General features: G+C 42.2%; 1 protein-coding gene across 3 annotated transcripts in view; it reads left to right on the top strand.

Moving 5' to 3' along the window:
* Window positions 1–13,867, top strand: part of LOC140205282 (SH3 and multiple ankyrin repeat domains protein 2-like) — a 1,215,789-nt gene that overhangs the window by 1,105,820 nt on the left and 96,102 nt on the right. For all 3 annotated transcript variants that reach the window (XM_072272778.1, XM_072272777.1, XM_072272779.1), the window contains one exon: window positions 9,727–9,807. In XM_072272778.1, the coding sequence (XP_072128879.1) occupies window positions 9,727–9,807 (81 nt within the window). The remainder of the gene's footprint in view (window positions 1–9,726; window positions 9,808–13,867) is intronic.

Raw genomic sequence — 13,867 nt, 5'->3', positions numbered from 1 at the left:
ATTTGAGGGGATGCCTGAAAGAATTTTATAAGCTTATCATAGGCATAGATAGAGTAGACAGACAGTATCTCTTTTTCCCCAGGGTTGAAATGTCTAATAATTGAGGGCGTCCACTTAAAGTGACAGGGGGCAAGCTCAAAGGGATCTGCAGGGACAAACACGAGGAATTCTGCAGATGCTGGAAATTCAAGCAACCCACATCAAAGTTGCTGGTGAATGCAGCAGGCCAGGCAGCATCTCTAGGAGGAGGTACAGTCAACGTTTCGGGCCGAGACCCTTCATCAGGACTAACTAAAACATAGAAAAAAAATAGGTGCAGGAGTAGGCCATTCGGCCCTTCGAGCCTGCACCGCCATTTATTACGATCATGGCTGATCATCCAACTCAGAACTCCGCCCCAGCCTTCCCTCCATACCCCCTGATCCCCGTAGCCACAAGGGCCATATCTAACTCCCTCTTAAATATAGCCAATGAACTGGCCTCAACTGTTGTCCTGTGGCAGAGAATTCCACAGATTCACCACTCTCTGTGTGAAGAAGTTTTTCCTAATCTCGGTCCTAAAAGGCTTCCCCTCTATCCTCAAACTGTGGTCCCTCGTTCTGGACTTCCCCAACATCGGGAACAATCTTCCTGCATCTAGCCTGTCCAATCCCTTTAGGATTTTATACGTTTCAATCAGATCCCCCCTCAATCTTCTAAATTCCAACGAGTACAAGCCCAGTTCATCCAGTCTTTCTTCATATGAAAGTCCTGCCATCCCAGGAATCGATTTGGTGAACCTTCTTTGTACTCCCTCTATGGCAAGGATGTCTTTCCTCAGATTAGGGGACCAAAACTGCACACAATACTCCAGGTGTGGTCTCACCAAGGCCTTGTACAACTGCAGTAGTACCTCCCTGCTCCTGTACTCGAATCCTCTCGCTATAAATGCCAGCATACCATTCGCCTTTTTCACCGCCTGCTGTACCTGCATGCCCACTTTCAGTGACTGGTGTATAATGACACCCAGGTCTCGTTGCACCTCCCCTTTTCCTAATCGGCCACCATTCAGATAATAATCTGTTTTCCTATTTTTGCCACCAAAGTGGATAACTTCACATTTATCCACATTAAATTGCATCTGCCATGAATTTGCCCACTCACCCAACCTATCCAAGTCACTCTGCATCCTCTTAGCATCCTCCTCACAGCTAACACTGCCACCCAGCTTCGTGTCATCCGCAAACTTGGAGATGCTGCATTTAATTCCCTCATCCAAGTCATTAATATATATTGTAAACAACTGGGGTCCCAGTACTGAGCCTTGCGGTACCCCACTAGTCACCGCCTGCCATTCTGAAAAGGTCCTGTTTATTCCCACTCTTTGCTTCCTGTCTGCTAACCAATTCTCCAACCACATCAATACCTTACCCCCAATACTGTGTGCTTTAAGTTTGCACACTAATCTCCTGTGTGGGACCCTGTCAAAAGCCTTTTGAAAATCCAAATATACCACATCCACTGGTTCCCCCCTATCCACTCTACTAGTTACATCCTCAAAGAATTCTATGAGATTCGTCAGACATGATTTTCCTTTCACAAATCCATGCTGACTTTGTCCGATGATTTCACCGCTTTCCAAATGTGCTGTTATCACATCTTTGATAACTGACTCCAGCAGTTTCCCCACCACCGACGTTAGGCTAACCGGTCTATAATTCCCCGGTTTCTCTCTCCCTCCTTTTTTAAAAAATGGGGTTACATTAGCCACCCTCCAATCCTCAGGAACTAGTCCAGAATCTAACGAGTTTTGAAAAATCTATCACTAATGCATCCACTATTTCTTGGGCTACTTCCTTAAGCACTCTGGGATGCAGACCATCTGGCCCTGGGGATTTGTCTGCCTTCAATCCCTTCAATTTACCTAACACCACTTCCCTACTAACATGTATTTCGCTCAGTTCCTCCATCTCACTGGACCCTCTGTCCCCTACTATTTCTGGAAGATTATTTATGTCCTCCTTAGTGAAGATAGAACCAAAGTAATTATTCAATTGGTCTGCCATGTCCTTACTCCCCATAATCAATTCACCTGTTTCTGTCTGTAGGGGACCTACATTTGTCTTTACCAGTCTTTTCCTTTTTACATATCTATAAAAGCTTTTACAGTCAGTTTTTATGTTCCCTGCCAGTTTTCTCTCATAATCTTTTTTCCCCTTCCTAATTAAGCCCTTTGTCCTCCTCTGCTGAACTCTGAATTTCTCCCAGTCCTCAGGTGAGCCACTTTCTCTGGCTAATTTGTATGCTTCTTCTTTGGAATTGATACTATCCCTAATTTCTCTTGTCAGCCACAGGTGCACTACCTTCCTTGATTTATTCTTTTGCCAAACTGGGATGAACAATTGTTGTAGTTCATCCATGCAACCTTTAAATGCTTGCCATTGCATATCCACCGTCAATCCTTTAAGTGTCATTTGCCAGTCTATCTTAGCTAATTCACGTCTCATACCTTCAAAGTTACCCCTCTTTAAGTTCAGAACCTTTGTTTCTGAATTAACTATGTCACTCTCCATCTTAATGAAGAATTCCACCATATTATGGTCACTCTTACCCAAGGGGCTTCTCACAACAAGATTGCTAATTAACCCTTCCTTATTGCTCAAAACCCAGTCCAGAATAGCCTGCTCTCTAGTTGGTTCCTCGACATGTTGGTTCAAAAAACCATCCCGCATATATTCCAAGAAATCCTCTTCCTCAGCACCTTTACCAATTTGGTTCACCCAATCTACATGTAGATTGAAGTCACCCATTATAACTGCTGTTCCTTTATTGCACACATATCTAATTTCCTGTTAAATACCATCTCCGACCTCACTACTACTGTTAGGTGGCCTGTACACAACTCTCACCAGCGTCTTCTGCCCCTTAGTGTTACGCAGCTCTACCCATATCGATTCCTCCCCACTGATCTCCCTCCTGGCACTTATCCTTGTAAGCAGAACGAGTGCTACACATGCCCTTACACTTCCTCCCTTACCACCATTCAGGGCCCCAGACAGTCCTTCCAGGTGAGGCAACACTTCACCTGTGAGTCGGCTGGGGTGATGTACTGTGTCCGGTGCTCCCGATGTGGCCTTCTATATATTGGCGAGACCCGACGCAGACTGGGAGATCGGTTTGCTGAACATCTACACTCTGTCCGCCAGAGAAAGCAGGATCTCCCAGTGGCCACACATTTTAATTCCACATCCCATTCCCATTCTGGCATGTCTATCCACGGCCTCCTCTACTGTAAAGATGAAGCCACACTCAGGTTGGAGGAACAACACCCTATATTCCGTCTGGGTAGCCTCCAACCTGATGGCATGAACATTGACTTCTCTAACTTCCGCTAATGCCCCACCTCCCCCCTCGTACCCCATCCATTATTTATATACACACATTCTTTCTCTCACTCTCCTTTTTCTCCCTCTGTCCCTCTGACTATACCCCTTGCCCAACCTCTGGGTTCCCCCCCCCCCCCTTTTCCTTCTCCCTGGGCCTCCTGTCCCATGATCCTCTCATATCCCTTTTGCCAATCACCTGTCCAGCTCTTGGCTCCATCCCTCCCCCTCCTGTCTTCTCCTATCATTTTGGATCTCCCCCTCCCCCTCCCCCTCCCACTTTCAAATCTCTTAGCTCTTCCTTCAGTTAGTCCTGACGAAGGGTCTTGGCCTGAAACGTCGACTGTACCTCTTCCTAGAGATGCTGCCTGGCCTGCTGCGTTCACCAGCAACTTTGATGGGATCTGCAGGGCAAGTTTTTTACCCTGAGAGTGATGGGTGTCTAGAATGTACTAGCAGGGTGGTGATGGAGACAAATACAAGTGGAGGTGATTAAAAAGCTCTTAGGCACATGAATTTGCACAAAATGAAAGGATGCAGCAATAAAGAAGGCAAGTCAGTGGCTGTATTTTCTTAGAAGTTTGAAGAGATTTGATTTGTCAACCAAAACACTTGAAAACCTCTATAGATGTACTGTGGAGAGCATTCTGAAAGGCTGCATCACTCTCTGGTACGCAGGTGGGAGGGTGCTGCTGCACAGGACCAAAAGAAGCTACAAAAACTTGTAAAAATTAGTTGGCTCTATCTTGGGTACTAGCTTCAAGGAGTGGTGCTTCAGAAAGGCAGCATCAACTACTAAGGACCTCCATCACCCAGAGCATGCCCTCTTTTCATTGTTACCGTCAGGAAGGAGGTACAGAAGCCTGATGGCACACACTCAGCAATTCAGGGACAACTTCTTCCCCTCTGCCATATTATTCATAAATGGACATTGAACCCATGAACACTACCTGACTTTTACTTTCTTAAAATATTTATTATTTCTGCTTTTGCATCATTTTAATCTATTTAATATATATGTATACATTTGTATATATTTACTTACAGTAATTGATCTACAGATATTTATTATTTTTCTCTCTCTATATTATCCTGTATTGCATTGAACTGCTGCTGCCAAGTTAACAAATTTCACAACACATGCTGGTGACAATAAACCCGATTCTGGTAAGGACATTGTTTAGGCAGAAAGATTTAGTTAACTTAGGGGTTTAAGTAGTTTGGTACAACATTCTGTACCAAAAGGCCTATCCTATGCTCTACTGTTCTCTCTAACTGTGACCTTACCCTATCACAGATAGTCCCTTTGCCCTAACCTTCCTTGCTCACTCTCTTTGCACCTTAAAACTAACTTCACTCTTTCCCAGTTCTGTCTGAAGATCTTTAACCTGAAACATTAACTCCATTTCTTTTCCCACAGATACCATCTGACCTACTGAGAGTTTCTAGCAATTTCTGATTTCACTCCTAAATTCTAACATCTGCTGTTTTTTTTTTAATGAAGATATTCCTCTGCCCTTGCCATTTACTTCTTTGATTTTTTGTTTCTTTTCTAAGTACATATTCAAAGTCCCTTTAGGCTTTGAAGGTAAATTCTCAGTTTTCTAAAGTTGCAGATGAGGTCTACCCTTCTTGCATTCGTTATCTTCTCGTGAGGTTAAGGATTTTAAAGGTGATGTAGTGTGGGTGGCCGAGGTTGTTTTGGGTAAGAGCACAGGTTACAGTGGCAATACTGATCACAGTCATAAATGTGCTTGCTAGAACAATATAATACAGCATTATTAATTGGTGTACAGACTGAAATAACTGCTGATAATTGACAGGTGAATCAACATCACACTGCTCCCTGTTTCAAACAATTAAATTTTAAAAAGCCTTTCTCTTACCTTCTTACAAAACGAGATAGGCCATGCAACCCACTGACACTTTTGCAGTCTGTTGAAATCAGTTGTCGTTGTTTCTGCTTTTGCACCATTTTTAATCATGATAAGAAGGTCAGAAAAATGGTTGGGAACCCCTGGTTGAGGAGAAGTGGAGAGGGGTCATGTGATGGTGGCAAATCTAAACATTTGTAAGATTTAATTTATTTAAAATATACTTTGTGTTCAGATGGTGGGTCTTTTCTCCTTTATGAACATCATTGGGTATTTTTGATTGTTCAGGCAAAATATCGGCATTCTGCTTCAATAATAAACAGAGATTTCCATCTTTTTAAAATTTGTTTAGAGTCGCAGTACAGGAAACAGACCTGTCTAACCCAACAAGCCCCCACCACCCAATTCCACCCATGTGACCAATTAACCTCCTAACTTGTATGTCTTTGAAATGTGGGAGGAAATCCAGATGAAACCCACACACCCACAAACTCTTTATGGACAGCAGTGGAGATCGAACCCGGCTGCTGGGGCTGTAATTGTGTTATGTTAACAGCAACAACACCACGCCGCACCCAAAGGACATCCATTGGCGGTCTGCTGTGTTCTTCCCAATCTGACCCCATCCCAAAACAGAAGTAGAAAACGTCAGTGAGTGAGAGAGATCCCAGGCCCGAGAGGTTATGGACGTGGCAGGGCCCTGGTGCAAGAGCAACGAGCAACCCAGTGCCACCCGATTTAAGCGTCAGGTGTGATTGGAAAGTTGGGGTACGGGCTGAATGGAGGTGGCGGGACCCAGGCCCAAGAGCGCACTGAAGCAGCCGGATCTGGGTCCACTTGCAAGGAACAAGAAAGCAAATCACTGAAGGAACTCAGCTATGGAGACAAAGGGGTGGTCAATATTCCAGTCCAAATACAGGATCTTGACCTGAGTCATCATCTGTCCCTTTGCCTCCCCACTTCCTGCCAACGACATTGGTGACCACAAGGTTTCACTCCCAGATCATATTAATTCTTTTTGTGCTCGCTTTGACCATCAGAACACAGAGGTACCTTCACAAACTCACTCAGCCCCTGATGGCCCTGTGATTTCAGTCTCTGAGGCTGACGTGAGAGTATCCATCAGGGGGTGAATCACGGAAAGCATCCAGCCCAGATGGGGTACCTTGCCGAACACTAAAGACTTGTGCTGATCAACTGACTGGAATTGTATTTCATTGGCTCTTCACTCAACCCTGGACGGTGAGGATGCATACATCAGGATGCTCTTCATTGACTATATCTCAGCCTTCATTACTATCATTCCATCAAAACCAATCAAGAAGCTTCAAGATCGAGGTCACAATACCTCCTTGTGCAACTGGATCCTCAATTTCCTCACTTGCAGACCCCAGACAGTCAGATTGGCAACGACATCACCATCAGCACAAAGGCACCACAAGCTTGTAAGCTTTGCCCCTTGTTCAACTCACTTTTTACTTTGAACTGTGAGGCTAAGCACAGCTCCAATGCCATATTTAGATTTGCTGATGACACTATTGTTGTGGGCCAAATCAAAGATGGTGAAGAATCAGCATGTAGGAGGGAGATTGAAAATCTGGCTGAGTGGTACCACAGCAACAACCTCCCACTCAACGTCAACAAGACCAAGGAGCTAATTATTGACTTCAGGAGGAGGAAACCAGAGGTACATGAGCCATTCCTCATCGGGGGATCGAGGCTCAGGAACAGTTATTATCTCTCAACCATCAGGCTCTTGAACCAGAAGGGATAAATTCACTCAACTTCACTCACCCTAACATTGAACTGTTCCCACAAACCATGGAATCACTTTCAAGGACTCTCCATCATATGTTCTCAATATTTATTGCTTATTTATTGATAATTATTTTTTTCTTTTTGTATTTGCACAGTTGGTTGACTTTTGCATATTGATTGTTTGTCCATCCTGTTGGGTGTGGTCCTTCATTGATTCTATTGTGTTTCTTGTACTTAATATGAATGCCCACAAGATGAATCTCCGGGTAGTATATGGTGACATGCTCAACCTGCTGAGTTACTCGAACAGTTCACTCCAGATGACAACATCCACTGATTTTCTTGTGTCATTTCAGCTTACCATGCACCCCATTTGTTTAGATTAGATTAGATAGTTGGACACTTGATTTCCTATTTAATTATTTGGCACTTGGGTGAGGCCCCGTAGCTCAAGAATTAGAGCACTGGTCTTGTTAAACCACGAGTTCGTGAGTTCAAGTCTGACTTGAGCCTCAACTTAACAATGGTGGGCACGTGGCCAAGTGGTTAAGGTATTGGACTAGCAACCTGACTAGCCGAGGCAACGTGTTGTGTCCTTGAGTAAGGCACTTAATCACACATTAAGTGTGACGACACTGGTGCCAAGCTGTATGGGTCCTAATGCCCTTCCCTTGGACAACATCGGTGTCATGGAGAGGGGAGACTTGCAGCATGGGCAACTGCTGGTCTTCCATACAACCTTGCTCAGGCCTGCGCCCTGGAGAGTGAAGACTTTCTAGGCGCAGATCCATGGTCTCACAAGACTAACGGATGCCTTAATTAATAATATATTTGGCACAACATCATTAGCTTGGGAATCCTCATACTGGATTTCTTGAAGGCTAACTTGTAGGTTGAATTGGCAGTAAGGAAGATAAATGCAATGTTTGCATTCATTTTGAAAGGACAAGAATATAAAAACAAAGATGTGATGCTGCAGCCTTTGAAGTTCGAAGTAAATTTATTATCAAAGTACACATATGTCAACCCTGAGATTTGTTTTCTTACAGGCATACTTATTAAATCAATAGCCATAATAGAATCAATGAAAGATCACATCCAAAGGGGTGGACACCTAGTATGCAAAAGACAACAAACAGTGCAAATACAAAATAAATAAATAATAATAAATAAACAAGCAATAAATATCAAGAACATAAAATAAGGAGTTCTTGAAAGTGAGTCCATAGGTTGAGGGAACAGTGATCGGACAAATGAGGTTAAGTTATCTTCTTTGGTTCAAAGTTGAGGAGTAATAACTATTCCTGAACTCGGTGCTGTGTTGTCCTGAGGCTCCTGTACCTTCTCCCTGATTGTAACAGTAAGAGGAAAGCATGACATGGGTGGTGGGGGTCCCTGATGATGGACATTGGTCAGATCATATTTGGTGCGTTGTGAGCAGTTTTGAGCCCTTTAGTACAGAGATGAGGAAGAATTTCTTTAAACAGAGGGTGGGAATCTGTTGAATTAATTTCTACAGATGGCTGTGGAGGTCAAGTCATTGAGTATATTTAAAGCAGAAGTTGATGGCTTCTTGATTAGTAAGGGTATCAAAGGTTATGGGAGAAGGCGGGAGAATAGGGGTGAGAGGGAAAATAAGTTAACTGTAATGGATAGGCAGAGCAGAATCGATGGCCCTATGGCATAATTCTGCTCCTATGTTTTTGATATTATGGTCTTACCTCAGATATTCTCTTAGTTCTCTACTCCCATCCTACTTAACAACTCAAAATTTATTGTCTTGCTTTTCATTTTGAAAGGTTCTGAACTGAATTGTTGACACTGTGCTTCTTTCCTTGGGTGCTGCCAGACCTTCTGTGTCTTCTCACTGGCTTGTGTACTTTTCCAGAGACACACAGTCAAATGTGATTGGTCAATAATTACTTCACCTGCCAGCACTTTGTCTTCTGACTGGCTTTTACGTACTTCTTTTTCCACAGGCACATAGTGAAGTGTGATTGGTCAATAATTATTGACCACATCTGTAACCAACATGTTCCTGGATTGTCTGTAACTGGCTTTGTGACTGTGAACTCACTTTTGTGAACTTTAGTTCTGAACGTTACTTGCTTACTTTAATTGTTTGCATAATTTTTTGCATATTGAGTATTAGATGGTCTTTTTTAATGGGTTCTGTTGGATTTCTTTGTTGTGTGGCTGGCTGTGAGGAAACAAGCCTCAAGGTTGTATATTGCATGCATACTTTGATAGTAAATGTACTTTGAACTTTGTATTTCTTAAAGCAGAATTGTGTGGTTGATACACTGTAATTAAGTGCAGCTTCATGCTCACTTTGTGTGGCAGTACCCTGTCTTTTTGCTGGCTTATGTATTTTCTTCCACAGGCATACACTCAAATGTGATTGGTCAACTACATCTGTACTTCGGAAATCACATTCTTAAACCATAATTGCTTGTTTGACATTGTTAAGTGTATTGTTAATGCAGCAATTGCCAAATATGAATCAGTTACAAATTAGTGTTCAGAAGAAAGCGAAAAAAAGATCAAGTTTTCTAAGCAAATCTCTAGGAATACTATTAGTTACTGTCAGGTAAAATGGATAAGTTCAAGCTGTTCTATAATATGATTTGGTGGCTGTAAAAGTGTTCAGATGAGTGGGAGTCATACGTAGATTTTGAACAAAAACAAATTTTAAGACACTGTCTCTCTTTTCCTTTAATTCTGCCACAAAGCACCACCACCTCCAAAGCGGGCTCCAACCACGGCATTGACGCTGCGCTCGAAGTCCATGACCTCAGAACTCGAAGATCTAGGTAAGCAATAGGCTTCAGAAACGCATTCCTTTGAATGTTTGTAGGTTGCCGGAGTGGAAAGAGCTGTATTGCATGCTTACATTCACTGCGAGCTGCAGAGAGAATGACCAAGGCAGTAAGCACGACCCCAGATTGCTGCTTGAATTTGCAGGAGTGGGTTGGGGAAAGAGGTTGGACTTGCACTGTCGAGTTAACAAATACAGAACACATGATGAGAGGACATATGGGTTACCTGACGAGCTCAAACTTAAAGCAATGTTTCCCTTCTCACTCTCTTCCATCTCTTTCTTTCCTGCTTCCTTCCTCTCTTTCTGGCTATCTATACTTTGGATACCCTTACGACAGTGGATAGAGGTAAGCTGATATTGGTGTCCGTGTCTTACAAATAGTTTTTGTTATAAGTTAAGGTTTAAACTCTGTCGGGTGCCTCGGAGGTATGCAGGTTGACTGCACTGGCCTTGTGTATAGGACAACTGAATTCACGACCCTGAATATGCTATCTGCTAAATTGGACACTGAACTAGGGAGGCTTTAAGCCCCAGATGGATTTTTACCTATTTCAAGTTTATTGTCATATGGACAAGTACACAGGTGCAATGATGAGAGATTGAAACATGTCAGTTTTGGAGTCCTTGGATTTATTATGCAGATGCACAAATAATTAAAAAGGAAAACTGTATGTTAGTCTGTATTGCAAGAGTAAAAATTAGAGATGCCCTGCAGCAACATTATAGGCACAGAGCCATCATTTTGCAACATTCCCTCTAATTTTTTTTTACAGCTGCGCAGACCAACCATTGCCCTGAGCAGAGAATTTTTACACGGCCTGAAAACTGCACAGCACTGTAAATTTTTTTTTGTAATATGCATACTATGAATATGTAGAATGAAAGCTGAAAAAATAACATACTTTTGATTTTATTTATTAATTGAATTAATGAAATACAGTACAGAGAAAATCTTCCACGTTCTGTAAACTTTTTCTAGCTGCGTCCAATCCCAGCTGCACGGCAACAAAGGCAATGTGTGCGGGAGTATCTCAGTTACTGCACAGCCGTGCACCCACACAGCTTAGAGGGAACAGTGTTCACAAGAAAAACGTAATTATACACAGTTATTACAAGAGAATACACAATTGGAACAGAGGGTTCGGGGAATACACATCCATAATTTATTGAAAGTGGCACCACAGGTTGTAAAGAGAGCGTTTGGCACTTTGGTCTTCATAAATCAGGGTATTGAGTACAGGAATTGGGATACATTATGTTGAAATTGTAAAAGACTGGTGATGCCGAACTTGGAGTATTGTGTGCAGTCCTGGACACCTATCCTTCGGAAGGATATCAACAAGTTTAAAAGATTGCAGAAAAAATTAACAAGGATGTTGCCATGACTTGAGGACCTGAGTTATAGGGAAAGGCTGAATAAGTTAGAACTTTATTCCTTGGAGTGTAGGAGAATGAGGGGAGACCTTATAAAGCTGTATAAAGTCATGCAGAGTATAGAAAGCGTATATACATACAGGCTCTTTCTTGGGTGAGACTAGAGCTACAGGTCAAAGGTTTAGGGTGAAAGGTGAAATATTTAAATAGAACCTGAGGGGACACTTCTTCACCATTGTGCCACCACTATAGCCTTAAATTTGCTGACTAAGATGTGAACATGACGGTGACATCAAACTGGAAGGCATCAGCTGTTTTTTTTTAAATCAATGAATGATTTGCTTCTGGGGATACAAGACTTTTTAAAAATAATATTTTCCTTTCAAGACAAGTCAAGGCTGTTTGAAAGCAATGGCACCACCATGAGAGTTGCTTCACTGAACTAATGCCATGTAGCACTGGACTGAGAGAGGGCTCAGTGGGTGTCATAGGCAGAAGAGATTCTGCCAATGCAGGAAATGCTGAGCATCACACACAATGCTCATGAAACTCGGCAGGTCAGGCAGCATCTATGGAGGGGAATAAACAGCAGATGTTTAGGGCCGAGACCCTTCATCCGAAACGTCAACTGTTTATTTCCCCCATAGATGCTGCCTGTCCTTCCGAGTTCCTCCAGATTTTTGTGTGCGTGTATATATGTCAGTATGCTCAGAATATATGTCGGTTTCTGCTACTTTATCATAAGAACATAATTCAACATATTTGATGGATTTGGTCTTCTGCTGCCAGTTCCTGCTGATCAGCAGATCTGAAAGCGAGTGATTGTTGGTCTCTAACTGTAGCTACAATAAAGTCAATGACTATATGGTTCAATCAGTTGTACAAGACGGGTGGAGGAAGGTCAAGAGAGTATAGTGAAAGGAGATCTTAAAGTGGACCATCTATAGGTGTATCTTGCATTCACAAGACTGCAGATGATAGAATTGCTGTGCATTTATGGGCTGGTGCCTCCATTACCTTATAAAATGGCCACAGAGTGCATGTTCCTGACCTCCTGCTGCTGTAATCTATCCACTTCAAGGTTCAACATGTTGTGAATTCAGAGATGCTCTTCTGCACACCTCCTTTATAATGTGTGGTTATTTGAGTTACTGTCACCTTCCTATCAGTTTAAAACAGTCTGGCCATTCTCCTCTGACCTTTCTCATCTGCAAGGTTTTTTTTCCCACAGAACTGCCACTCACTGGATGGTTATTTTTATTTTTCATGCCATTCTCTGTAAACTCTGGAGACTCTTATGTGTGAAAACCCTAGGAGAACAGCAGTTTCTGAGATACTCAAATCACCCTATCCTGCACCAGCACTTATACCATAGTCAAAGTCACTTAGATCACCTTTCTTCCTTTGTCTGATGTTGCAGCCACATGATCGGATGATCAGATATTTGCATTAACGAGCAGGTGTACAGGTGTATCTAATAAAGTGGCCACTGAGTTACGTCACCTTGCACTTGTGAGCATTTACTTTGAGAGATAGAAACCAAATCACAATTAAAATGTATTTGGCGAAGCACTTAAGATGTCACTGTCTATAACTGCACTGATCTACGCTAGAAAGCTCTTATATGGTACGTAGACGGTGCTGAAGGACATTACTTTGTGGAAAGGAATTCTACAGCTCTTCATGAAATGATCAATGACATATGCAGTTCAGTAATCAAAATGAGAATGGAGATCAGCACAGCAAATCGTTAAAGATTAGCTTTATATATTACATCCATCAGAACATACAGTGAAATGTGGTGTGTGCATCGAGGATGTGCTGGGGGCAGCCCATAAGTGTCGCCATGCCCACAACTCACTAACCCTAACCCTTACCATCTATTGGAATGTGGGAGGAAACCAGAGCACTCGGAGGAAAACAACATGGTCATGGGGAGAGCGTACAAACTCGTTCCAGTCACTGGTGGGGATTGAAGATCTTGTCAACAGGCATGTTACATATTACTTTACATGTTACATAATCAGACCTCAGTAACCTGATGGTTACATTAACCCTACTTCGCGCTATGTTGTTTAACACATCATTCTCCACCTTATCAGTATGTTCAAAGTTCAAAGTAAATTTATTATCAAAGTACATATATATCACCATATACAACCCTGAGATTCATTTTCTTATAGGCATTCACAGTAGATACAAAAAATACAATGGAATCGATGAAAAGTTACACACGAAGACCAACAAACAACCAATATGCAAAAAGACAAACTTTGCAAATACAAATAGATAAATAATATTGGAGTAAGAATAATATGGTTGAAAAAAGATTAGAATTTAGGGTTGAATAAAGTAAGCTTCGAAGACTTTCTTAAAATCTCTTGGAAATACATAAAGTTACACAAATAAAATAATCATGCCACATAATTGCTGAAACCATTTGCTCAATTGCAAACACATCTTGCCCTATAACAGCACAAACTGAGCTACTAGTGATGCACAGTGATTTACACAGAAGCTGCATCAGACGTTGCAGGAATATAGGTACAGTAGCTTATTTCTGATCTATTGCATTAGGTTGTCAGTAATTACCCAGGGCCAACAGCCCTTTTAACTCCAAATGCTTAACTGTAACCTGCACCATCTATCCACAAGCTTATGTTCGGAAAGCATCTTGT

Source organism: Mobula birostris, chromosome 11 (assembly GCF_030028105.1).
Source record: "Mobula birostris isolate sMobBir1 chromosome 11, sMobBir1.hap1, whole genome shotgun sequence".
NCBI classification, from domain to species: Eukaryota; Metazoa; Chordata; class Chondrichthyes; order Myliobatiformes; family Myliobatidae; genus Mobula; species Mobula birostris.
Note: the sequence above shows the minus strand (reverse complement) of the source record. Positions and strands in the feature narration are given on the sequence as shown.